Source organism: Spermophilus citellus (genome assembly GCF_964194105.1).
Source record: "Spermophilus citellus genome assembly, chromosome: 4".
Taxonomy (NCBI): Eukaryota; Metazoa; Chordata; class Mammalia; order Rodentia; family Sciuridae; genus Spermophilus; species Spermophilus citellus.
The window spans coordinates 136708013-136733079 of NC_138185.1; the positions used below are offsets into that span (position 1 = coordinate 136708013).

Sequence of the window (25067 nt, forward strand, 5' to 3'; positions counted from 1 at the left end):
TTTAAAAACTTTTTTATTGAGCACCTTCTGTATTATAGGCATTGTTCTAGGTCCTGAAAACAGAAGATTTGTTGAGAAAGGGGGCACATACAAAATTGAAATAAATGAGTTAAATAATTTTAGTCAGTGAAAAGTGCTATGGAGCAGAGAAAGGGGACAGGGCATGCTAGGCAGGAGTTCAAGCTTAGGGTTGTAAATAGAATTCAAGGAATGCTTCACCTCATGACATTTAAGCAGAGATATCAAGGAGGTAAGGGAGCTAGATGTGGACCCAAGGGAAGAGATGCTGAGATGGGATTAGATTCTGTATATTTTGAAGGTAGAGCCAATGGAATTTCCTAGTGAATCAGATTTGTTGTGATGTAAAAGAGAAGAGGAACCAAGGATGATGCCAACTGTTTTGGTCCAGTCAAGTGGCAGGAAGGAAATTGACATTGGGAAGCAAACTGAAGACTGTTCTGAGGAGGGTTATTAATTGTATCAAATGCCCTCAGGTCAAGTAAGAGGATTGAGAATTAACCTTTGTCTTTTAATTCCATGGAGGTGCTAATGACCTTGACAAGAAACAGTGTTGGTGAAGTAGTAGGGACAAAAGCCCAATTGGGGGAGTTCTAGAAAGAACTGGAGTTAGCTACATGTAGTAATTATTTGAAAGAGTTCAGCCTTAAGCAGGATTAGAGGAATGGGGATTTAATAACTTCTGCTATATGCCAGGAAATATTCAAGGTTTCTGAGATATACCGGTAGGAAAATTTCCCTCCCCTTAATGTTTTCCTAGTGTGTAACAAAAAATATACAAGGCTTTGACAGATGTGATTTAATCAAGTGCATCTTAAACATTAGTGATTACCTGGTAATCTTGTTAAAATGCTAGATTCTGATTCAGTAGGATTTTTATTAAGTATTTAAGGCTTTCTATCTTTATACAGAATTTGTTCAAAAGACTTTTTGTATTTTGTTGGGAGTTTTTTTGTTTTGCTGTGCTAGGCATCTCATCCAGGGCCTGAGGCATGCTGAGGCAAGTGCTGTATCCTCCAGCTTTTGTTGGATTTTGAGCTTGCAAATACATTATTTGTTTAATTAAAGGTAGATAATAGGGTATTTGATGATACTAAGAAATTGTTGAAAAACATTTTTAGATTTGCTAATAGTACTGTAGTTAATGTTTTTTGAAAAGTGTTAACATACTGAAATGCACAAAAAGATATGGTATCCAGGATTTGCTTCAAGATAATAGGAAGAGTGGGAAATGAGATGCTAGGTAAGTGCTCTACTACTGAGCTGCAACCACAGTTCTATAGGGATTTATTTTACTGCTTTTGAATATTTTTCAAAATTCTCTATAATAAAATTTTTTCTCAAATATAGTAACTAGAGACAGGATCTTAAGTTCTACTTTTCCCTATCTTGCTTTAAGGTCAGTTTGTTCTTATGAATTTTTCTCTCAGGTGAATCAGATGTGTGTTGCTTATCACTAGATTGTTAGTTAGCCTGTGCTAATTAACATAAGTTCCTCTGACTTTGCTTGTGTTAAGGTGTGTCCTGTGTGTACTCAACTTTTCCTTTGCTTCCTTTGTAGGCCTCGCCTTGGAGTCACTCTTCACAAGGTTGTGGTAGCAGGAGCCCTCTATCTTTTGTTTTCTGGCATGGAAGGGGTCCTCAGAGTTACAGGGGTCAGTATTGCTTACTCTGAATTTTTGTGGTCAGTTCACTTACATCATTTTGGTCTTGAGAGGGGGAATTCGAAGTGTCTGTGGGTTTCTTTGCTTCTCTTACTTATGGGCTCTGATTTTTAAAATGTATGTATTTCTGATTTTCAAAATGTATATAGGTTTAATATCTTCTATCTGAAATATTTGAGACCAGAAGTTTTTGGACTTTAGAGTTCTTCGTATTAGAATATTTGCCTAAACTTTACTGGTTGAGCAACTCTCAAAATATTGCAAAAATCAGAATTCCAAAATATTCTAAAATCTGAAACTTTTTGAGGGTTACAGGTTTGGGAATTTTGGATGAGTGATGCTCAACCTGTATATATTTTTTTAAATCTATCTATTAGAGCTTTATAAATTTAATGTATGACCCAGAATGAATGCTTTCCCCCTGTCCCCACATTGGCAATTCTTCAGTTCCTTTTCCTGGTCATTCGTCTCCCATTCTTGAATAAGTAGCAACCATTGGAATCATGTACTTACTGGTTTAAATAGCAGTACTCTTTGCTTACCCAGCAATTTTAAAGATTTCCTTAAAATGGAACTAATTAAGTTTCATACCATCTTTATGAATTATTAAGTATTCCTTTTGCCAAGAAAGAAAACCAAAGCTCTGAGATCTGAGTGATAAAGAAATTTGTTACAAATTAAAAAAGAAAAGAAAAGAAAAGTAAATTTATGTTAGAGGATTGAGGATGTAGTTCAGTGTTAGAACACTTGTTTGACATGTACGTAGTGCCCTGTATTCAATCCCCAGTGACAAAAATAAAGAAAGTTATATTAGAGATGGAGTAATGTGGAAAAAAAATTTTGCCTCCCTGTGATTTTCCAATTATCTTCTTTTTTTTAATATTTATTCTTTAGTTGTAGTTGAACACAAAACCTTCATTTTTATTTATTTATTTTCATGTGGTGCTGAGGATCGAATCCAGGGCCTCTCACATGCTAGGCGAGCACTCTACTGCTGAGCCGCAACCCCAGCCCTAATTATCTTCTTACTTGTTTAAAAATCAGATTCTATAAAAACTTATGAAATTTAAGGTGGTAAATTCTATAAACTTGGATTTGTCCTCAATAAAACTGGGCTCATTGGGTTTTGCAATAAGTTTCTCCTTAAACATAACACTTTGTGATTGCAAATTTGTTTTTCAAACCTCACTGTCCTCTACACAATTTCCTTAGACTTTTAGCAACTTTAACCCTCTGTCAATTTCGTTTTCTTTCTTCTGCTGCTGCTATAGTATTTTTCTTATTCCTTGGCTCTGATAGTAAGCCTGGCCCTCTCAGCAATTGATGCCTGTATTATTTTATGGATATCCTTTCAATAATGTCCTGGTGATTGGGTTGTTAGGATTATATAAAAAGGATTTTGGATATCAACTAGTGGAAACTAGTAGCATCCTTTTGGGGACAGATAATTTGTTTGTAACACTTCATTAAAACAATTTTGGAAATCAATAATTTTTTTGTATATTTCACACTAATTTGAAATATGAGAAGGCTTTTTAAGATGTTAGTAGAAATCACAATTATAGGAAATCAGATGTGATGGAGGTTATAAGTACTAGAAGTTTTTTGGTGTTGACACCTCTTACATGGATATTAATGTGTTGGGAACTCTGTGGTAGTTACTTCTATGGTAGTTAGCAACAATTTCATTGTATTGAAATTGTAATTGACAGTTTGTGTGAAACACTGATATGGTTGTATGTTCTGTGTGAAGGTTTGAAAGAAGGAAAGAATGGTTAGATGCCATGTGTTAGTCCTTTTTATTTTCTTTTAGCTGAAAAGCAAAGTCATTCCATATTATATTAATGCAGAATCATATGCTGGTTTCTTCTCTGTGCCTCTTTAGCCATCTGTTTTTCACTACCTCTTGTTCTTTGTCTGCAGGCCCAGACTGATCTTGCTTCCTTGGCCTTTATCCCCTTGGCTTTCCTAGACACTGCCCTGTGCTGGTGGATATCCTTCTCATTGGCTTGTTTGATGGAGGTCCATTTTCTCCCTTTGGAGATGGGTTTCTATTAATCTTTCTGCAAAGAGTTTACCAGTTTTATTAATTTCTCCTTAACCTGGGATATAGTGTATTTTAAGTCCTAACAACCTGAAGGTTCAGGTAAGCAGTTTGTTTGTTTGTTTAATTTTTTAAAATCATAAAAGTGGGCAACTGTGGACTGCACACAAAATAATAGCTTCTGGCTTTTCTTTTTTAAACAAGCATTTCACCTTGATTTTGGATATGTTATTTGCTCACCTCACTTTGGTGTTAGAATCATGGCTACTCTGGTGCTGTTCCTTCTTTTAACCTCTACCAGTTATTAAATGCTTTGAAACAAAAAGAGTTTGATCCATAAAATGTGGTTTCAGGAACTAATCAGGTGGTTTCATTCTTCTGAAACTTAAGCAGGTTTAGCAAGTTTCTACTTGTACAGGATGACTGTTTTTTTCCTCATTCAAAAGTTGACTTGGGATTGTCTGAAGACTTTCACCCTTCAGAATAAATATTGATATCATTTACATGCAAAGTCAGCAGCAGTAAACAAGTTTCTGTTTTAATTTTTTTTTCCTGCTCCTTAAAATTAAATATTTGTTCATTAGGGTATTGGCCTTCAATAGAGTGAAGGACTCAGGTTTTTGGACTTTTCTGGATTATTTTGAATTTATTTGGCTTTTATAGATTTGGACCTATGTGTGATTGCCAATATCATTGTCTTGATTGTGACTATTATGCAAAGTAGAATGTGAACAAAATTGTAATTTTGTGAATTTGAGTGGATTTTGATATAGCAAAATGTTTGCAATTGAAGTATTCTGGGTGCAGATGACCAAAACTTTTCTAGATCAGTATCTTTCCTTTTGTGATTTGTGAATCCCTGTGAGTATTGAGAGGAATAGAGAGGTAGGTGGGATTGGACCATGCAATAAGATAACACAGTGGCTGATTAACAGCCTTGGCTCTGATAAAGGGTAGAGCAAACTCCAGCTCCCTTATTTTTAGATCTGCTTCTCATTCTGATAGTTGACATGGGAGTGGATATCCATCATCCATAGTTGTCATGTCTCCTGTCTTTCTCTAGCAGTTCCACTAGGGAATGGAGATTGATTGTTTTGGGAGCCTAATTGCCTGGGATTCTCAGACAGTTGTGGGGTCTTCTTAATTTATGGTAGCGCTAGCAAATGATTGCAGGTTCCAGTAGATGGCAGAAAGGGACCAAGTGTAGAACTATGGAAGGTTGTAGGCAGGAGCGTAAATTATGATCCTAGAGTGGGTTAGTCAGGCCAGTTGAGAATGGTTTCCAGTCTTGAAGAGTGAAGATGGTGTTAACTCCTTGTCCCTTGCCTCTTTCTCTTATCACTCTTTGTTTATTTATTTTTTCATCTTTTAAAATTTGTTTTCCTAAAAAACTTGTTCCCATCTCTTTTTCTTTCTTTTTAAATATATTTTCTCTTTTTCTTTTATATTTTGCATTCTTATTTTATCTTGATTCTTATTTTATCTTTTCTTCTAGAAAATGATGATTTATTATCTTGGTAAGGTTTAGTATGCTTGTGAGATTAAGTGAAAATAAGACAGTTTAGGCTTCTGAGACTCATAACTATTGCTATAACTCCAGACTGTCCAAGAAACCTAAGGGTTATTTTGCAAGATTACTGTTTTTTTTTTCCTGAATGTTTTAATTCCTTGACTTGCAAACACATATTTATTAGCCTGACTCAAACAATGAAGTTATTAAAACTTCGGAGGAACATCGTAAAGCTCTCGCTGTATCGACATTTCACCAACACACTTATCTTGGCAGTGGCAGGTAAGTCTGGGACTTTCTTCCTGTTGTTTAAATGTGATCTTGTGATCCTTTCACAGCAGAGATTCTTAATCTGAGAGGTCATAGGTAGGCATAGAAGTTTTGTGCATTTAATTTGAGGAAAAAGTTCTTAGCCTTTGTCAAATTCTCAAAAGCATCTATTGGTTTAAAAAAACAAAAAAGATTACTAGCTGAAAATCAACTTAATATAATTTTACTTCTTACCATGTCCCTTTCCTACTTCCATTCTCTCTCTCTCAGGCATTTTTTCCTTGAAACAAGTTAACCTCAAACAGCATTTGGATTGTTTTTAAAAGATATTACCATCTGTTTATTTGATTTTAGTAAATGGTATAGAATTTTAGATTAGGGTACATTGCTCTTTTGGTACTTTACATATTTTGCTAAGTGTACATAAAATGCAGACATTAGGTAGACTGTAACCAAACTAGGCTAATTTGCTGACTTACTTTTTAGCCCTTTTACCAGGAATAGTGTGAGGTTTGTCCTTGATTGGAACTAATTCTTCTGTTTGTATTGCAGCCATTTTATCAACTGTTTTTTACTCATGTAACCAGCCTATGAAAAGTTAGCTCATTTTACTAAAAATGAAAGAAAGAAAATAAAATATTGATTTGGAAAAAGCCATATTTCCAATGCTTCTGTGCTAATTCTGAGAGTTACTGAAGTAGTCAGATAGTAAACAAAATTATCACAAAACTTTCTTTAAATGCAGAAAGTGTTGACAAGAGTATGCATTATGGACCTTGCTTATGGTAGATGTTCAGTAAATTAATATTGAATATATTTATGAAAATAACTGATAGAAAGTGATTGCATTGTATTGGAGATTAGTGGATGTGTGGAATTTTAATTGGGGGTGAAAATCATCATTGACCTGCTCTTATCAGGTTTTTTTATTTTATGTTAGCATCTATTGTGTTTATCATCTGGACAACCATGAAGTTCAGGATAGTGACTTGTCAATCGGTAAGTTATAAGTACACATTTGTAAATAGGGTATAGTTTTACGCATGATGATGATGTTGATGACAATGACAAAGTTCTTGTAAGGTAAGCGCCATATAAGAAATTAGGGTGAGGTCTTCACTTTTCTCTTCCTAAAATTCTGTGCTCTCATGGTGCCATTGTATGATAGTTGTTTTTATTTGGTTTATTTGACTATCCCTGTGGTGGGAGAGAATGTTTTAAGTGATAACCACAGCCTGTCATAATCCAGGCTTACCTTAATTAAAAATTTCAAACCAGAGGTCCAATGTGCTGAATTTTAAGTATGTGTGAATAGTACTGATTTGAGTAGAAGCCCTGTCTTTAAGATCTGAGCACAAAGTCTGTAGCCAATAGGATTTTTTCCCCACATTTTTTTAATTGGTGAATTATAGTTGGCCAATAGGATTTATTTGGAGGCAGCTAAGACTCTGTTTTGGCAAAAAATGAAAATGAATATTATAAAGTATAAAACCTTATATTACTTTTTCTTACCCGAAATAAAACCCTTCTCCAAAGATTTTAAGAGCTGGTGAATTTGATGTTTCTGTTCAGATGGTGCCTTTTCTTTAAGCACAGTAAGCACTGCAAAGGAAGAAACTACATTTATTCACTTTGTATTCCTAGCACTTAGCGCATATCAAGCTCTTAGTAAATATAACATAAGTGCATAAATAAGTGATTCTTGTTCTATGCCAAGGGCTTTGTGAACAAAGTATAAAGATAATAAATATAGACATTGTACTTTTCTCTACCTTTACTGTAGGACTGGCGGGAACTGTGGGTGGACGATGCCATCTGGCGGTTGCTGTTCTCCATGATCCTCTTCGTCATCATGGTTCTCTGGCGGCCATCAGCAAATAATCAGAGGTTCTTGGACTCTTTTACTTATTCTGCTAATAGTTAAATAGCTATTTCATGAAATAGGAGTGGTGCTTTAGAGGAGTTTGTCAGGGCTGTGTCATATAGTGGAAGAAATGTAGGGACTGGTATCAATTGAATTGGGTTCCTTTCTTGGCTTTCCTTAATTTGCTTTGTGATTTTGGCATGCTGTCTCTTTTCATTTCTCTGGGTCTCAGTTTCCTTTTCATATAATGATGACGAATTATATCAAATGATATGAGGTCCCTTTCAAATCTGACATCTTCTGATAATTATATAGGTAAATGACAGTCTCTTCTGTCAGCTGTCCAGAAGAAAAGACAAATTTCTGTAGGCCCTACCCAACTTACTTCATAACAGTAGGGTAAAATGAAGACTTAAGCGATTGACTTAGGAATTAAAAATCCACATGTGAATTCACTTTGTTCAACTATATACAAATCTCTGTTATTAAAGAGTTGCCTGTTATTATTTTGTGAATATCCATGCCTTTGTTTCCCCCTTTTTTTAAAAAAAAACCCTTCTGTCCTCTTTTTTAGTTAGACAGTTAAGAGCTTATATTAAACAGTCACACCAAAGAAGGAAAGGTAAATAACTGAACAGCTCTTTTTTATGAAATGGGGTCTTGTGGTATTGCTCATTCTGTCCTCAAACTCAAAATCCTCCTGCTTCACACTCCTGAGTAGCTGGAATTATGGGGGACACCTCTGTGTCCAGTTTGAACAACTAATTTTTTAAAAAAATATTTTTTAGTTGTAGATGGACACAATACTTTTATTTTATTTGTTTATTTTTATGTTGTGCTGGGGATTGAACCCAGTGCTTCATGCATGCTAGGCTCTACCATTGAGCCACAACCCAGTCCCTTTGAACAGCTAATTTTATAATTAAATATAGCAATGAAAGAAAGTCAAGGGGCTGGGGTTATGGCTCAGCAGTAGAGCACTTGCCTCGCACATGCAAGGCCCTGGGTTTGATCCTCAGCACCACATATAAACAAATAAAATAAAGTTATAAAAAAAAATTAAAAAAAAAAAAAAAGAAAGTCAAGTAACAGAAAAGCCATGCAAATAAATAGAGGAGATCTGAAATCTCACTATTCAAAAAGAACTATATAGATGTTTTGGGGACTCTCCTTTTAAATCTATTTTTAGATAATACTGGTGACTTGCTAGCAATGTCTGTATTTAAAATGCTTTGCTTCCTTGGTCTTTTAAAAAAGTTTTGTATTATCTCCCCTTTCCTTTTTCTTTTAAACATTGTCTCCATTCCCCCATGACTTCAGTGTTATTAGTAGCTTAATGTGGTATATTCTTTCCCATTTTATTCCCTATTCAAGTTAGAATCTTCTTTTACTCACCTTTCTCCTTTCTTTTCCTTCTCTTTCTCCGTTTCCCCCTTTCCTCCTTTCTTTTTCCTCTCTTCCTCCCTTTCTGCCTGTTTTTCCTTCCTGGATTTTTCTTTTTGTCTTTTTTCCTTCTCTCCTTTTCTCCTGCTTTCCTTCCTTTTCTGGTTGTCAGTCTTACGATATTGCTAGGCAGACCTAGAACTGGTGGGCTCAAGCAGTCCTGCTTCCATCCCTGGAATAGCTGGGACTACAGGCCCCACTACCATACCTGGATCATCCCATTTTCTAATAACTATTTATAAAGAATTCCACTCTGCTAGAGCAAGTCCCCTAACTCTCCCCTCTTGATTTCCCCCTTCTTTTATCCATTCTCTTTTTACAAATCATTCTAATCTTTGCTCTTTATTGTTTCAGTATAGTTTTTCCCTTTTGAAGTGATTTAGAGGTGGCTGTAACTACTCAGCAAGAGCCCAAACTCGACACAGTGTCAGATAGGCCTACATCCAAGTTGGCCCATCATAAGGATCTACTCCAACATTCTTCCTTATTTTCATTTTAGTTATTACAAAAACAATAACTAAGGTGTTATACATTTTTCTTCTTTCTTGTTACTTTGCATTTTTTTATACATCCATCAAGCCAACTCCCCAGGAGTTGAGCCATTATTTCTAAATTTTGTTAGTAATTTTTAATTCCAATAATGATAATAACACAGCTGCAATTCCATATCATGGCTGACCTTATGCCAGTATGGGATTCAAAGGTTCACTAACTCCCACCCTCCTATTCCTTATTTTATTTTAATTTTTTTAATGTTTTTTTCCTAGTTGTCAATGGACCTTTATTTTATTTATTTATATGTGGTGCTGAGAATCGAACCCAGTACCTCACACATGCTAGGCAAGTGTTCTACCACTGAGCTACAGCCCTAGCCCTCATCCTTTATTTTATTAAACAGCATGTTTCAGTGAGTCAGGATCTGACTTCTGACTCCAACTACCCATAATTAGCTGAACTACAAAGTCCATTGGGACAGTCCCCATAAGACAGCTTTCCCTTCTGACCTCAATTGCAAGCCTGGAGGTTCCCCAAACCGGTTTTAGCTTTGATCATTTGCTAGGACTCACAAAACTTAGTGAAAGCTGGTAATGCTCATAGCTACCTATGATTTATTACACAGGAAAGGTACAAATACAAGAGAAGAAACATATGGGGCAGAGTTCAGGAAGAGCCTAAACAGAAACTTGTCATAATTGTGTCCTCATAGAGTGATGGATGACATTACTTATTCCCAGCTGTAGTATGTAACAGTACATATAGAGTATTGCCATCCAGGGTACTCACCTGAACCTTTGGTGTCCAGAGTTTTTAGTGAGATTTATTCAGGTAGTGTCCTCCTGAAAGCTGGGCTAATACCTTTAGTCTCCAGTTCTCCAGAGGTTGGAACAGATGTGGTGGAGCCAAAGCCTCTATCATAAATCACACTATTGAACTGTCTTTATCCAGATCTCCCAGGCAAACAAAAACATTCCCATCAAGCCCGATATTTCAGTGCTACAGAGATTACTTCATAGTAGTCAAGAGGAATGGTCAGACCACTGTTGGTTATATAAGGTTAATTTTTCATGACACACTGGCACATAATTCAATATTTAATTAGTGTGCTTCAAATCACTGAGTTAAAGGGTATGTATATTTTTAACTTTGAAAGTATTTTCTGGATTGCATTCTCATAAAGAACCTGAAACAAATTGTGTATATAATAGTAATAGGAGAGAAGCTTTTCTCTCTGCCCTTCTACATCTTCCTATTACATTAATTTTTGAAGGTATAGTGGATAAGAGTTAATATTTAGTGTGATTTTTATTTGCACTTATATTTGAGCTTTTAAAAATATTTTATATATTAACAGTCATTTAGTTTTGTGAATTAGCCTGTTATTGCTGGCTTATTTTTTTTGGCTTACTGATCATTGTTTTAGTCCATTTTAATAAAATGCCACAGACTGGGTAATTTATAATGAAGAGAAATTCCTTGACTCACTGATCTGGAGGCTGAGAAGTCCCAAGATCAAGGTTGCCAGCATCTGGTGAGGGCCTTCTTACTGTGTCATCACGTGGTGAAGACATAAAGGAAGAGGGAGAGCCCACTTGCAAAAGCATTTCTTATAACAGGATCAGTCCATTAACCAGGGTATAACCCTCACAATCTAAACATCTCCCAATAAACCCCATCTCAAATACTGTTGCTCTGAGAATGAAATGAAATTCTCACAAGTTTTAGAGGGGACAGACATTTCAAATCATAGCAATCATTTATGTATTGATTTGTAGTAATTCCTAATATGTTTTAAGAGCTAATATTTTCTTTGTTGTACTGAAGATATTCATTACCTTTTAATTTTTCTGTGCTGTTTTTGTCATATAAAAATGCAGAAATAGGAAGTCACATTTGTCATTTTTTCCTTTATGGATTTTACATTTTGTATCTTGTTTAAGAAATTCTTTCCTAACCTAAGGTGAGGTCAGAAGGTTATTTTAAATTCACCATCAAAGTTTTCGTTCACCAAGAATTGTTTGTGTTCTCTCTCTTTTGTTTTTTTATAATATTTATTTTTTAGTTTTTGGCGGACACAACATCTTTATTTGTATGTGGTGCTGAGGATCGAACCCAGGCCGTGCGCATGCCAGGCGAGCACGCTACCGCTTGAGCCACATCCCCAGCCCGTGTTTGTGTTCTCTTTTTCCATTATTTTGCTTCTTCATTAGTATCCTGGTTTAATTACATAACTTCCTGACAACTCTTGGTATCTGGAGTACCTAAACCTCTATCCCTAATCTTTTTTAAAAATGTTAATTTTAAAAATTAATATGCTTGTTTAATTCAAGGAAAACTTTACAAAGATTTTGATTAGAATTTAGTTGAATTATTGAATTAATGAGGGGAAATTATATCTTTTTTATAATTCCATCTTTGGATATGTTATTTCCATTCTTTTAGTGCTTCATTTATGTTTTTTAATTTTTTATATGAATGAAAGCTTCAAAAATATTACATATGGTTTTTCCAAATATGTAGGAATGCTGTTGACTCCCCCTCCCCCCATCCCCACTCCACTTGCTCCCTGTACTGGGGATTGAAAACAGGGGTGCCCTATCATTAAGCTACATCCTCAGCCTTTTTAAATTTTGAGACAGGATCTCGTTAAACTACCAAGCTTGGCCTTGACTTGGAATCCCCTTGCCTCATCCTCCTGAGTAGCTGGGATTTCAGGCAGGTGCCACTGCACCCAGCTAAATGCTGTTGATACATTATCTTGTTACTTCTGACAATTTCTAGATTTTACCTCAGATGGGTTTTTGTCTAAAGTAATCATAATGTTTATTCCTTAACAAATCATCTTCCTACCTTTTTCTGATTCTTATTATATTGGTTAGGTCTTCCTATGTAACATTGAATAGAGGTGGTGAGAGTGAGTCTCCTTATTCTGATTTTAGATGCAGTCAGGTATTATCATTAACTATGATATTTACCATGACATTTGTTAACCTTTAACAAGTGACAGACATTCTGAATTTCTAGCTTATTAAAGAGTTTTCATGAAGAAAGGAAGATTTAAAAACAAAGCAGAATGAAAATATTAGGGTAACAATAAAATTGAAAGTACATAATGAGGTCAAAGCTAAAGCTGAGGCAGCTACTTTACTGAGTCACTTAAAGAGGTGTGAGGGAGCAGCATCCGAGGTGTACCAAACCAGACCTTCATCTTATGAGCTTCCCACTTGGAAACAAGTTTTATATTACCTGCAAAACACAAGATTAGGCTTTCCTTAATTCTCAGTTTGAAGGCTGAGATTGTAAATTAAATGAAAATTTACTTTGTATGATATGTAGCCTTACAGAGTGCTTTGCTAAAAGTTTCAGGTATTAGGCTGGTGTTCTGGCTCAGTGGTAGAGCACTTCCCTGCATGTGTGAAGCACTGGTTTGATTCTCAGCACCACATATAAATAAATGAATAAAACAAAGGTCTATCAACAACTAAAAATACATATAAAAATAACTTAAAGAGTTAAAAAAGAAGTTTCAGGTATTGTTTTAAGCACAAAAACCTCTGTGAGTGTTTTAAGTAATACTCTATTATCCCCACGTACAAATGAGGAAACCTAGGAGTACAAAGAGATTAAGTAACTTGTCTGAAGGTTCCAGGTAGCCTGCACTCATAAGTATGGTACTCTTCTGCTTCTCTTTTGCTAATATAGATATTTAAGAGCTTTCTGAAGTGAAAAATTAGTATTCCCTAAACTGATTTTTGTGAACTTTACTGCAATTGCAATTATTTAAGTCCTGTAAAATTCAGATAATAGCTGGGAATGCTGGCACAATCCCACCTACTAGGGAGACTGAGGTAGGAAGAGCACAAGTTCAAGACTAACCTCGGCAACTTAGTGAGGTCCTGTCTCCGAATAAAAAGCTAAAAAGGACTGGGGATGTAGCTCAGTGGTAAAGTGCCCCTGGGTTTAATTGCCAGTACTGGGGGGTGGGGGTAATCCAGATAGTAGAACAGTTTTTGTAGTTTTCTAATTTTTCTTTCTATTCTGACATTGTTCCATCAGGTTTGCCTTTTCACCATTGTCTGAAGAAGAGGAGGAAGATGAACAAAAGGAACCTATGCTGAAAGAAAGCTTTGGTAGTGATAAAATTTACCTTTTATTTGTGTTTTAAATATTTTTTCATATAGTCTATTATTATTTTATAACAGTTTTGTTCCTGAATTTGGTATGTGGTAAAGTTAGGTAAAGAGCATAAGAGTATAAGTATATAAGTTTTAAGATGAAGCCATGATAAATTGATTAAATATTTCCACATTAAATGTCCAGTTTACTTTCTAGAAACAAGCTAGAAATTTAGCTTTGAACTCCCCAGTATAAATGTAAAGATGGAGAGATATCTATTATATAATTCACAGAGATAGCTTAAAATAAAGCTCTGAATTCAATTTTATGTTCATTGCTGGTCTATTGACAAAGTTGACATATCTTTGGTTGTTTTTTTTTTCTTTTCTTGTACAGAGGGGATGAAAATGAGAGGTACCAAACAAGAACCTAATGGAAATAGTAAGGTAAATAAAGCAGTAAGTATCACTCCCCCCCCTTTCCTCTTTGATTTTTGCATGGCCTTTTAGCCTTGGGTAAAACCCAGCAGTTATGGTTACATCTTAATGATTTTTGTATCTATCCTATAATTAGGCTTACTTTACAATCTTATTTATCACATTTACATTTCTAAAAACAGGCAGCAAGAGAGACTAGGGTCTAGGTATCTTTAACTAGATGATATGCTACTATATTTTGAAAAAATACTAGACCAATCTGATTGTTCTGTTTAATGGTTTTCATCAGTGAAGTCATAGTTCCGTTAAATCTGATGTCTTTTTTTGTGGTAAAGACCTAATGTTTTGTTCTAAAAATTGAGTATTCATTTTTTATAGGAGGGCTTTAGAATTTAGTCCAACCTTAAGGGGCAAAGCCTGCATGAAACAAACTATTAGGCTGAGCTAGAGTTGTAGTTCAGTGGTAGAGCACTTGCCTAGCACATGTGAGGCAATGGGTTCCATCTTTAGCACTACATTAATAAATAAATAAATAAATAAATAAATAAATAAATAAATAAATAAATAAATAAAATAGTGTGTCTATCCATCTGCAACTAAAAATATTATTTTAAAAAACACTATTAGGCCACTGAGAAGAGAACATTTAAGGCTGTAGACATTATTTTATATTTCTGTTACATGATTTTAAAGACAAAATTATTTTATTCTACCCAGAGCAAGTAGGCAAGAAAAAGAAGAAAAAGGTATCTAAGTTGGAAAGGAAGTTAATTTGTTTCTGTTTACAGGTGACATTATCTTACATATAGAAACTGTTAAAGACTCCACCAAAAAACTATTAAAACTAACAAATTTCAGTAAAGTTGCAGGATTCAAAATCAGCATACCAAAATCAGTTTCATTTCTGTATACTGGCATTGAACTATGTGAGAGATAAATCAAGAAAGAAATACTTTTTACAATAGCTGCAGAAAAATAAATTACTCAAGAATAAGCTTAACCAAGGAAGTAAAAAAACTATATACTGAACACCATAAACTATTGATGACAGAAATTTCAGAAGACACAAATAAGTGGAAAGATAATTTGTATTCATTGAATTAGAAGAGTTAATATTGTTACAATGCTCATACTACCCAAAGCAGTCAGTGCAGTCCATATCAAAATTTCAATGACATTTTTTATAGAAATATAAAAAATAATCTTAGAATTTATAAAAGAACCACAAGCTGGTGGGACTGCAAACGGGTGCGGCCAATTTGGAAAGCAGTATGGAGATTCCTGGGAAAGCTGGGAATGGAACCCCCATTTGACCCAGCTATTGCCCTTCTCGGACTATTTCCTGAAGACCTTAAAAGAGCACACTACAGGGATACTGCCACATCGATGTTCATAGCAGCACAATTCACGATTGCTAGACTGTGGAATCAACCCAGATGCCCTTCAATAGATGAATGGATAAAAAAAAAATGTGGCATTTATACACCATGGAGTATTACGCAGCACTAAAAAATGACAAAATCACGGAATTTGCAGGGAAATGGATGGCACTAGAGCAGATTATGCTTAGTGAAGCTAGCCAATCCCTAAAAAACAAATACCAAATGTCTTCTTTGATATAATGAGAGCAACTAAGAACAGAACAGGGAGGAAGAGCAGGAAGAAAGATTAACATTAAACAGAGACATGAGGCGGGAGGGAAAGGGAGAAAAAAAGGGAAATCACATGGAAATGGAGGGAGACCCTCATTGTTATACAAAACTACGTATAAGAGTTTATGAGGGGAATGGGATAACAAACATGGAGGGAAATGAATTACAGTAGATGGGGTAGAGAGAGAAGATGGGAGGGGAGGGGAGGGGGGATAGTAGAGGATAGGAAAGGTAGCAGAATACAACAGTCACTAATATGGCAGTATGTAAAAATGTGGATGTGTAACCGATGTGATTCTGCAATCTGTATTTGGGGTAAAAATGGGAGTTCATAACCCACTAGATTCTAATGTATGAAATATGATTTGTCAAGAGCTTTGTAATGTTGTGAACATCCAATAAAAAAATAAATAAATAAAAGAACCACAAAAGACCCCTAATAATACACTTGAGCAAAAAGAACAAAGCTGGAGACGTTATATAGTCTGACTTTAAAATGTACTACACAGATCTGGGAATATAACTCAGTAGACCTTATGTTTAGCATGTATAGGCCCTGGATTTGAGCCCCAGCTTACCACCCTGCTGCCTGGCTGGAAAGAGGGGGAAAAAAAACACCTGCTGTGCTGTAATATCAAAACAGCATGGGGGACTGGGTTGTGGCTCAGTGGTAGAATGCTTGTCTAGCATGTGCAAGGCACTGGGTTCAATTCTCCACACCACATATAAATAAGTAAATAAAATAAAGGTCCATGAACAACTAATAAAAATAAAATAAAAAAACAGCATGGTACTGGCATAAAAATAGACACATAGACCAGTGGAACATAATAGAAAGCCTAGAAGTAAATTCATGCCTTATGGTCACTTGGTTCTCTACAAAGATACCACGGACCCCAAATAGGGAAAGGATAGTTTTTTTTAATAAATGGTGTTGGGAAAACTGGAAAGACATATGCAGAAGAATGAAATTTGACCCTTGTGTCATACCATATATAAGTCTTCAGAATGGATTAAGGACTTAAACACACACCTGAAACTGTAAAACTACTGGGAGAAAAGTACTCTATAATATTAATCTGGGTAATGATTTTTTTTTTTAATATGACTTGAAAAGTGCAGGTCACAAAAGCAAAAATAAAGAAAGGGAATTATTTTAAACTAAAAATAGTTTCTAAGGTAAATAGCAGGTGAAAAGACACCTCATAGGCTGAGAGTAAATATTTGTGAAGCATACATCTGAGGGGGTTAATATGCAGTTTATAGGGTGGGATTGTGGCTCAGTGGTAGAGCGCTTGCCTAGCATGTGTGAGGCCCTGGGTTCAATTCTCAGCACCACATATGAATAAATAAAATAAACGTCCATTGCCAACTAAGCAAAGTATTTTTTAAAAAATATGCAATTTATATAAGGAACTCAGACAACTCAATAGCAAGAAAACAACCCCATAAAAAAACAAGACCAGATTAGACATTTCTCAAAACAATTCAAATACAAATAAGTATGTGAAAAAAAAAATGCTCATCATCATAATCAAGAATTGAGAATTAAAACCATAATGAAATATCTCCTCACATCCTTTAGAGTGGCTATTGTCAAAAGGACAAAAGATGGGTTGGGGATGGTGGTTGGGAATTTGGCTCAGTGGTCGAATCACGTGAGTTCAATCCCCAGTACCAATTTAAAAAAAAAAAAAAAAAAGACAAAAGATGAGCATGTGGCTTGTGGAGTAAAGGGAACCGTTGCACACTGTTGGTAAGAATGTAGGTTAGTATCACCGTTATGAAAACCAGTAGAGAAGTTTCTCAAAAATAGAACTATATGATCCAGCTTGGTATGATCCTACTAGGTATATTTTTAAAGGAAATCACTATGTTGAAGAGATACCCGAATTCCCATGTTCATTGCAGCATTCATAATAGCAATTATATAGAATCAACCAAAGTGTTACTGGACGAGTGGATTATGAAAATGTGTATATACGCAGTTTAATACTGATCAGTCTTAAAATAAGAAACTTTGTCATTCTCAATAATATTGATGAACCTGGAAGACAATTTGTTAAGTGAAATAAGCCAGGCACAGGAAAAAATATTTCATGATCTCTCTTCTATAAGGAATCCAAAAATGTTGAATTCATAGAAGTAAGGGTAGAGCAATGGTTACCAGGAAAAACAATGGGTAGTGGGGACATTTGGGAGAAATTAGAAATTAAAAATTTTTTTTAGTAATTTGACTTTCCTATTAGAAGTCTCATTTGTTATATGAATGTACTACTTAGAATTAAAAAAGACTAAAGATCTTAAAACATATTTTTACTTGATGTATTACGCAGTGTGTTTTAATAACAATTGGTGTTATATTCCCAGCAGGAAGATGATTTGAAGTGGGTAGAAGAGAATGTTCCTTCTTCTGTGACAGATGTGTAAGTGTTTGAATCATTACTATTACTGTAAGGATCCTATTTCAAAGTTAGTACTACTTATTTGTTTTAAATGAAAAAGCTGAGGAGTATAATAATGAGAATTTAAAATGTTGAAGAATGATTTTAGTAGATAAGAAATAATGTACAAAAGAAATAATTGGGATTAATCATTCAGATGACATTTCGGCTTAGAAAGATTTAGCTATAGATCTTCCCAAAATCAATGAGTTAGTACTTTTGAAATTTTTGAGTTCCTTTCCAGACCTATAATATTAATGAAATATTGATTCTATCATATTGTAGAACATGTTTATTGTTTTGTATACAATTCTAGTAAACTTTGATTCTTGTTTATTTTATTTGCTTTTTTTCTCCCCTTAAAGGGTGTGTTAATAAGATACAAATCTTAGTTAAATCACAAGAAAGCTTAAATTAGGTATATTTTCAAAGGAAATCACTATGTTGAAGAGATACCCGCATTCCCATGTTCATACTGGGCATGGTATGGCCTGTAATCCAAGCAGCTTGGGAGGCAGGAGGATTTCAAGTTCAAAGTCAGTATTAGCAACTTAGCAAGGCCCAAAGCAACTTAGTGAGACCCTGTCTCAAAATAAAATATAAAAAGGGTTGGGGATGTGCCCCAAGGTTTAATACCTATTAACAACAACAACAAAAAAAATCATTATTCCACTTTTTTGAACCATTTACAGCTTTATTTTACATTGTTCAATTTAGTGTTTTTCTCTCTGCAGAGCACTTCCGGCCCTTCTGGATTCAGATGAGGTTAGTAATCATATGTGTATTAAGTCTTTGGATCTTGTGATTTACTAGCAAGTCATGAATCCTTTGTTTAGGAAGATTCTATTTATTTTTACTCAGTGTGGACTAAAGAATTATAATTGGTAGAGCTGAAAGGAATAAGAATGGAAATACAAATACAATAAAGAAGGTTTCATTTCTTTTTTTTTTTTTCACCTTTGTTTATTTTTACATGGTGCTGAGGATCGAACCCAGTGCTTCACACATGTGAGGCGAACACTCTACCATTGAGCCACAGCCCCATCCCCAAGAAGGTTTCATTTCTTTATGTCTGTCTAGCATGTCCCCTTTTTTTCTTTTCCAGAATAATATGTTCAGACTTGAAGATGTTTTTGCTTAAATTGAGTAAAAAATACTGTCTGTAGGAAATAAAAATTTTATCTGAATGTAGCTAAATTTGGCAAAATAATAAAAAGTTTGAGAAAGGAATACAGTAGACAAAATGTAAATTATTTTGTTATCTCTTATATTTCATGTTCCTATGTCACTACCATTTTAGATGATGAGGATCATAATTAGTACTGCTAATGTTCATGTTGATTTTTAAGATTTAATATGACTCCATAGAGTTCAATTAAGAGGTTTCACGTGAAGTCTTATTTAAGAATTGTGGCCTGGGTTCATAGGAATTAGTTTTAAAACCTATTTTGAATGTTAGATTACAATGTCTTGATTTCAGAAAGCCTTCTAGAAATATCTTTTCTGGTTCTGACTCATTTTATTGAACTGGATACTAAAAATGATTTGTTCATTTTCCACTGACCTGCTGTGTAACACTGCATACAGTGTCAAATTGTTTAGCTATTCTATTAGTTGAAATAATTGAGACCGTTAACATTGAGATTTGAACCTATCCACATAGCACTTTGCTTTCTGTTGTGTATTTTGCAGATCTGAGGTCTCTATCATGGGGTCTTTCTCTTCTAATTATTTTCTATCAGGGTTTTCCTTTGGTTTTAATTCTCTAGCCATGCTGTATTCCAACCAGAGGTCTGACTGCATGAAACCTGATTGTGCCATTCATGGAAATAAAGGGTTTACCACCATATTTTTGGTGGCCTGATAACAATCATCTGTTCATGTTTTTTTTTAATATTTATTTTTTAGTTGTACACAATACCTTTATTTTGTTTATTTTTATGTGGTGCTGAGGATCTAACCCAGGGCCCATGTACTCTACCGCTGAGCCACAACCCCAGCCCATGTTTTTTTTTTAATTTAAATTTTTTCATTTGTTGTTTTTAGATACACATGACAGTAGGGCATGTTTTGACATGTTATACATACATGGGGTACAGCCCATTACAATTTTGATCCCATTCTTGTGGTTGAACATGATGTGGAGTTAACTGGTCATGTATTCATATGTGAGCATAGAAAAGTTATGTCTGAATCATTCTGCTATCTTTCTCATTCCCATTCCCCTCCCTTCCCTCCCTTGTTATGGATGAGCATCCACATATCAGAGAGAACATTTGGCCTTTGGTTTTTGGGGGATTGGCTTATTTTACTTAGAATGATAGTCTCAAGTTTCATCCATTTACTGTCAAATGCCATAATTTCTTTCTTCTTTATGGGTGAGTAATATTCCATTGTGTATACATATCACATTTCCTTTATTCATTCATCTATTGAAGGGCACCTGGGTTGGTTCCATAGCTTAGCTATTGTGAATTGAGCTGCTATAAATATTGATGTGACTGCATCACTGTAGTGTGCTGATTTTAAATCCTTTGGGTATAAACTGAGGAGTGGGATAGCTAGGTCAAATGGTGGTTCCATTCCAAGTTTTCTGAGGAATCTCCATACTCCTTTCCAGAATGGTTGCACCAATTTGCAGTCCCACCAGCAATGTATGAGTGAACCTTTTTCCTCATGTTCTTGTCACTTGTATTCTTGATAATTGCTTTTCTGGCTGGAGTGAGATGGAATCTCGGTTTAGTTTTAATTTGCATTTCTCTAATTGCTAGAGATGTTGAACATTTTTTCGTATATATTTTTGACCATTTGTATTTCTTCTTTTGTGAAGTGCCTTTTCAGTTCCTTTGCTCATTTATTGACTGGGTTATTTGTGGTTTTTTGGTGTTAAGTGTTTTGAGTTCTTTTTATATTCTGGAGATGAATGCTGTATCTGAGGTGTAGGTGTTCATGTTTTCTTTTTTTTAATATTTATTTTTTAGTTGTAGTTGGACACAATACCTTTATTTGTTTTTATGTGATGCTGAGGATCAAACCCAGGGCCTTGCGTTTGCTAAGCAAGTGCGCTACCACTGAGCCACAACGCCAGCCCTCATGTGTTCTTTTATGAATAAATTATATGGGACTTTGCAAGTGTATGTGACAGTGAGGCTTTGTGTGTGTGTGTGTGTGGTAAGAAAATATAACAATAAGATCTACCCTCCTTAAAACATTTTTTAGTCTACATTACAGTATTGCTAAGTATAAGCACATTGTTACACATTAAATTTATAGAAATTCTTGTTTAACTGAAATTTACACCTGTTAAATAGCAGCCTCTCCTTTCGCCTCCTCTAGCTCATGGCATCTGTCATTCTACTTTCCATGCATTTGACTATTTTAGATACCTCATACTAAGTGGATTCATGAAGTACTTGTCTTCTATGGTGTGCTTATTTCACTTAACATAAGCTCCTGAAAGTTCACCCACGGCAGGATTTCTTTCTCTTTTTAAAACTGAATTAATTGTATTCCATGGGGGGTGTGTGTGTGTGTGTGTGTGTGTGTGTGTGTGTGTGTACACGCGCGCTATATCTGACATTTTTCTTAGTAATTCCATTGTGAATAGTGCTGCAGTGAACACGGATATACAGATATCTCTTTGAGATTCTGCTTTTAGTTCTTTTCAGAAGTGGGATTCTGGATCATAAAAGTAGTTCTATTTTTAATTTTATGAGGAACCTGCTATTTTCTGTAGTTACGATACCATTTTACATTCTTACCAACAGAACTCAAGGATCCATTTTCTCCACAGTCTTGCCACTACATGTTATTTTTTGCTTTTTGATAATGGCTACCTTAATAGTTATAAGGTGATAGCTCATTGTGGTTTTGATTTGCATTTCCCTGATGATTTGTGATGCTGATCATTTAACACACACACACACACACACACGCCTCTATCTGTTGGTCATTTTTCCATTTTTAAACTTAATTGATTTTTTTGCTGTTGAGTTTTAAGAGTTTCTGGTTTTAACCCCATATCAAATGCATAATTTGCAACTATATTCCCCTATCCCATATATTGCTTCTCATGCTCTCATTTCCTGTGCAGTGCAGAGGCTTTTCAGTTTGAGTTCTTTGGGTCTATTTTTATTCTTCTTGCCTGTGCTTTTGGTGTATATCCAAGAAATTGTTGCCAATATTAGTGTCAAGAATCTTATTTTTTTTCTCCTAGGAGTTTTATAGTTTCAGATATTAGTTTTAAGTCTTTAATCTGTTTTGTACATAAGATTATGTACATAAGATTCAAGCTTATTAAAATCAAACAGATTTTGCATGTGGATATCAAGTTTTTCCAGTACCATTTATTGAAGAACCTATCCTTTCCTCATTGTATAGACTTTATAGCCTTTTCAGAGATCATATACTGTGTGTGTGTAGGTTTTATTTCTGGGCATTCTATTTTGTTTCATTGATCTGTGTCAGTCTTGATGCCAGTACCATATTGTTTTAATTAAATATTTTTTTTGTTACTATTGTAAATGAGTTTGTGTTCTTAATATCTTTTTTGGATAGTTCTTTGTTAGTAAGTGATTGGGTTGGGTAGTTGGGTAGCTCAGTGATAGAGTGCTTGCCTAGCATATGTGCAAGGCAATCCTCAGCACTGTTAAAAAAAAAAAAAAGGAGAATGAAAGAAGAGGGGCTGGGGTTGTGGTTCAGTGGGAGAGTGCTTGCCTAGCTTGTGTGAGACACTGAGTTCAATCCTCAGTACCACATGTAAATAAATTAATAAATGTCCATTGACAACTAAAAAGTGACATTAATTGTCATATTTTGGTTTTGTATCATGCAATATTAATGAACTCATTTATTCTAACAGGTTTGTTTTACTTTTTTTTTTTGGTTTAATTATTCTCGATAGGACTTCTGTACTGTGTTGATTGACTAGAAATGGTGAGATTGGCATTCTTGTATTCTTTATGATCATAGCAAAGCTTTTAGTTTTTCATTGTTGTATATGAAGTTAGTTTTATTCACTTATGTGCTTTATTATGTTGAGGCAATTTCTTAGTATTCCTAGTTTGTTGAATTTATGTCATGAAAGGGTGGTCAGTTTTGTCAAATGTTTTTCTGTATCACAGTTGATCTGATCATGTGGTTTTTGTTCTTCATTATGTTAATGTATTGTATCACATTGATTTTTGTATGTTGAACCTTCCTTGCGTCTCAGGAATAAATCTCTCTTGATCATGGTGTGTGATCCTTTTAATGTACTTTCAAATTCAGTTTTTGTTATGTTGAAGATTTTTGCATGGGTATTCATCAGGTTTATTAGTTTTCTTAAAGTGTCTTTGGCTTTGGATATCAGGGTAATGCTGACCTCATAGAGTCCATTTGGAAGTTCCTTTGAAATGAGTTTGTCTTCACTTTTTGGGAAGAGTTTATATTTGTCTTTAACTATGTTTAGTTGAATTCACTAATAAAGCCATCTGTTCCTGGGCTTTTTTTTTTTTTTTTTTTTTTTTTTGAGGTTTTGAGTTAAATCTAGTTGTCTTATTTTCTATTTCGTCATCATTCAGTCTTGGCGGGTTGTGTGTTTCTAGGGGTTTATTCACTTCTTCTAGGTTACAGTTTGTTGGCATATTTTAAAATTTTCTATCTTGTTGAAATTCTTACTTTATTCATGCATTATTATCTTGATCTAGTTATTTAGAATTCTCTTAAGTAATTCATGAACCTCTGTTTAATTGTTACGGTCAGTTTCTGCAGATTTTTCTCGCTCCTTTGTTTGGTCCCTGTTTCCTTGTTTCTCCATTTTGCTTAATTTTCTGTATTGGTGTCTGTTCCTTAAAAAAGAAAGAAAGTAAATCATCACTTTCAGTGTGACATGCCTTGTACAGAAGATTCTCATAAGTCAGATTGGCCAGAGACTCTGGAAAATTCCATCCTACTCTCCATATGTATCTTCTCTGTACATATGAATTCACAGTCAGAGGGATCTGCTGTCTTTCCCCAGGAATTTATAATCTCTTGTTCCCCTGTTGTCTGCTGCACTGTGGGTCTTGGAGCAGCAGTGAGCCTCAAGCTCTTTATTTTTTTGTTCACACTGGGCTCCAGGCACCTAAAGTATAGGAGTTCCACTTTTGTTCTCAGACTGAAGCCAGTCCTTCAGGCAACTTCCTGAAGCTTTGGAATGTTAATCACAGTCCAAGTCTTTCTTCCCCAGGGAGAGGCTGGGATTTAGGAGTTTTGACTCACTCTACACTGAACTTGAGAGGTTCAGGCAGTTGTGCTGGCAAGTGTGTTATTGCTAATCCAAACCAAACCTTGGTTATCCATGACTTTTAACCTGGGGGCCCTTTGTTTTTTAAGACAAAAGTCAAGACAAAAACCAGCTTCGTTCTGGCAGCTTCTAGAAAGGTGAAGATGTTGGATATAGGTTCGAATCCTTCCCTTCCTTCCCCAGGGAGAAGCTAGGAGATAAAGGTTTCCTACAGTTCATGTGGCATTGTGCAGGGTTTAAGGAGTACATTATGGCAAAAGGGGGACCTCTGATTTTCTTCTTGGCTTTGATACAGTTGATTTAGTTTTACTCTGTGGTACATGAGCCCCTAGGCTGTTTCCTGAATTTTTCACCAGGAATTGTTCTGTGTATTGTTGAATCAGGGCATTTGTGGAGGTAAGAGTATCCAGCACTTTTTGTTTTGCCAGTATGCTGATGTCACTTTCCCCAAGGCCTTTCTTTTTATAAAACTTGAAAGAATTTAAATGAATTACAGAAGAAACAAATTACATAACAATAACTTCCAATAAAAGCTAGAAGATGTTAGAACAATGCCTTTGAATTCTGAGAAAAATTGTGGTTTTTAAAATTTTTTTTTTCAGTTGTAGATGGACACAATACCTTTATTTTACTTATTTATTTTTATGTGGTACTGAGGATTGAATCAAGTGCCTCATGTGTTCTGTGCTTTACCACTGAGCTACAACACCAGCCCAAGAAAAATAGTTTTTAACCTATAATTCTATACCTAAATAAACCATCAATATTAGGTTAAAGTAAAGATATTTTAAGTCACATAAGAATTAATTTCCTATGTGTGCTTCTTAGGAACGTACTGGAAA

At 34.9% G+C, this 25067-nt stretch overlaps 1 protein-coding gene across 3 annotated transcripts in view; it reads left to right on the top strand.

Moving 5' to 3' along the window:
* Positions 1 to 25067, top strand: part of TMEM87A (transmembrane protein 87A) — a 62125-nt gene that overhangs the window by 31637 nt on the left and 5421 nt on the right. Inside the window, exons 11-19 of one of the 3 annotated variants that reach the window (XM_081289428.1) lie at positions 1580 to 1673; positions 2954 to 3025; positions 5410 to 5518; positions 6447 to 6505; positions 7290 to 7393; positions 13368 to 13441; positions 13824 to 13873; positions 17887 to 17942; positions 18695 to 18725. In XM_081289428.1, coding sequence (XP_081145554.1) covers positions 1580 to 1673; positions 2954 to 3025; positions 5410 to 5518; positions 6447 to 6505; positions 7290 to 7393; positions 13368 to 13441; positions 13824 to 13873; positions 17887 to 17942; positions 18695 to 18725 — 649 coding nt within the window. Of the gene's footprint in view, positions 1 to 1579; positions 1674 to 2953; positions 3026 to 3605; positions 3675 to 5409; positions 5519 to 6446; positions 6506 to 7289; positions 7394 to 13367; positions 13442 to 13823; positions 13886 to 17886; positions 17943 to 18694; positions 18726 to 25067 lie in introns of all 3 variants that reach the window. The other 2 variants (XM_081289426.1, XM_081289427.1) reach the window with 2 other exon arrangements.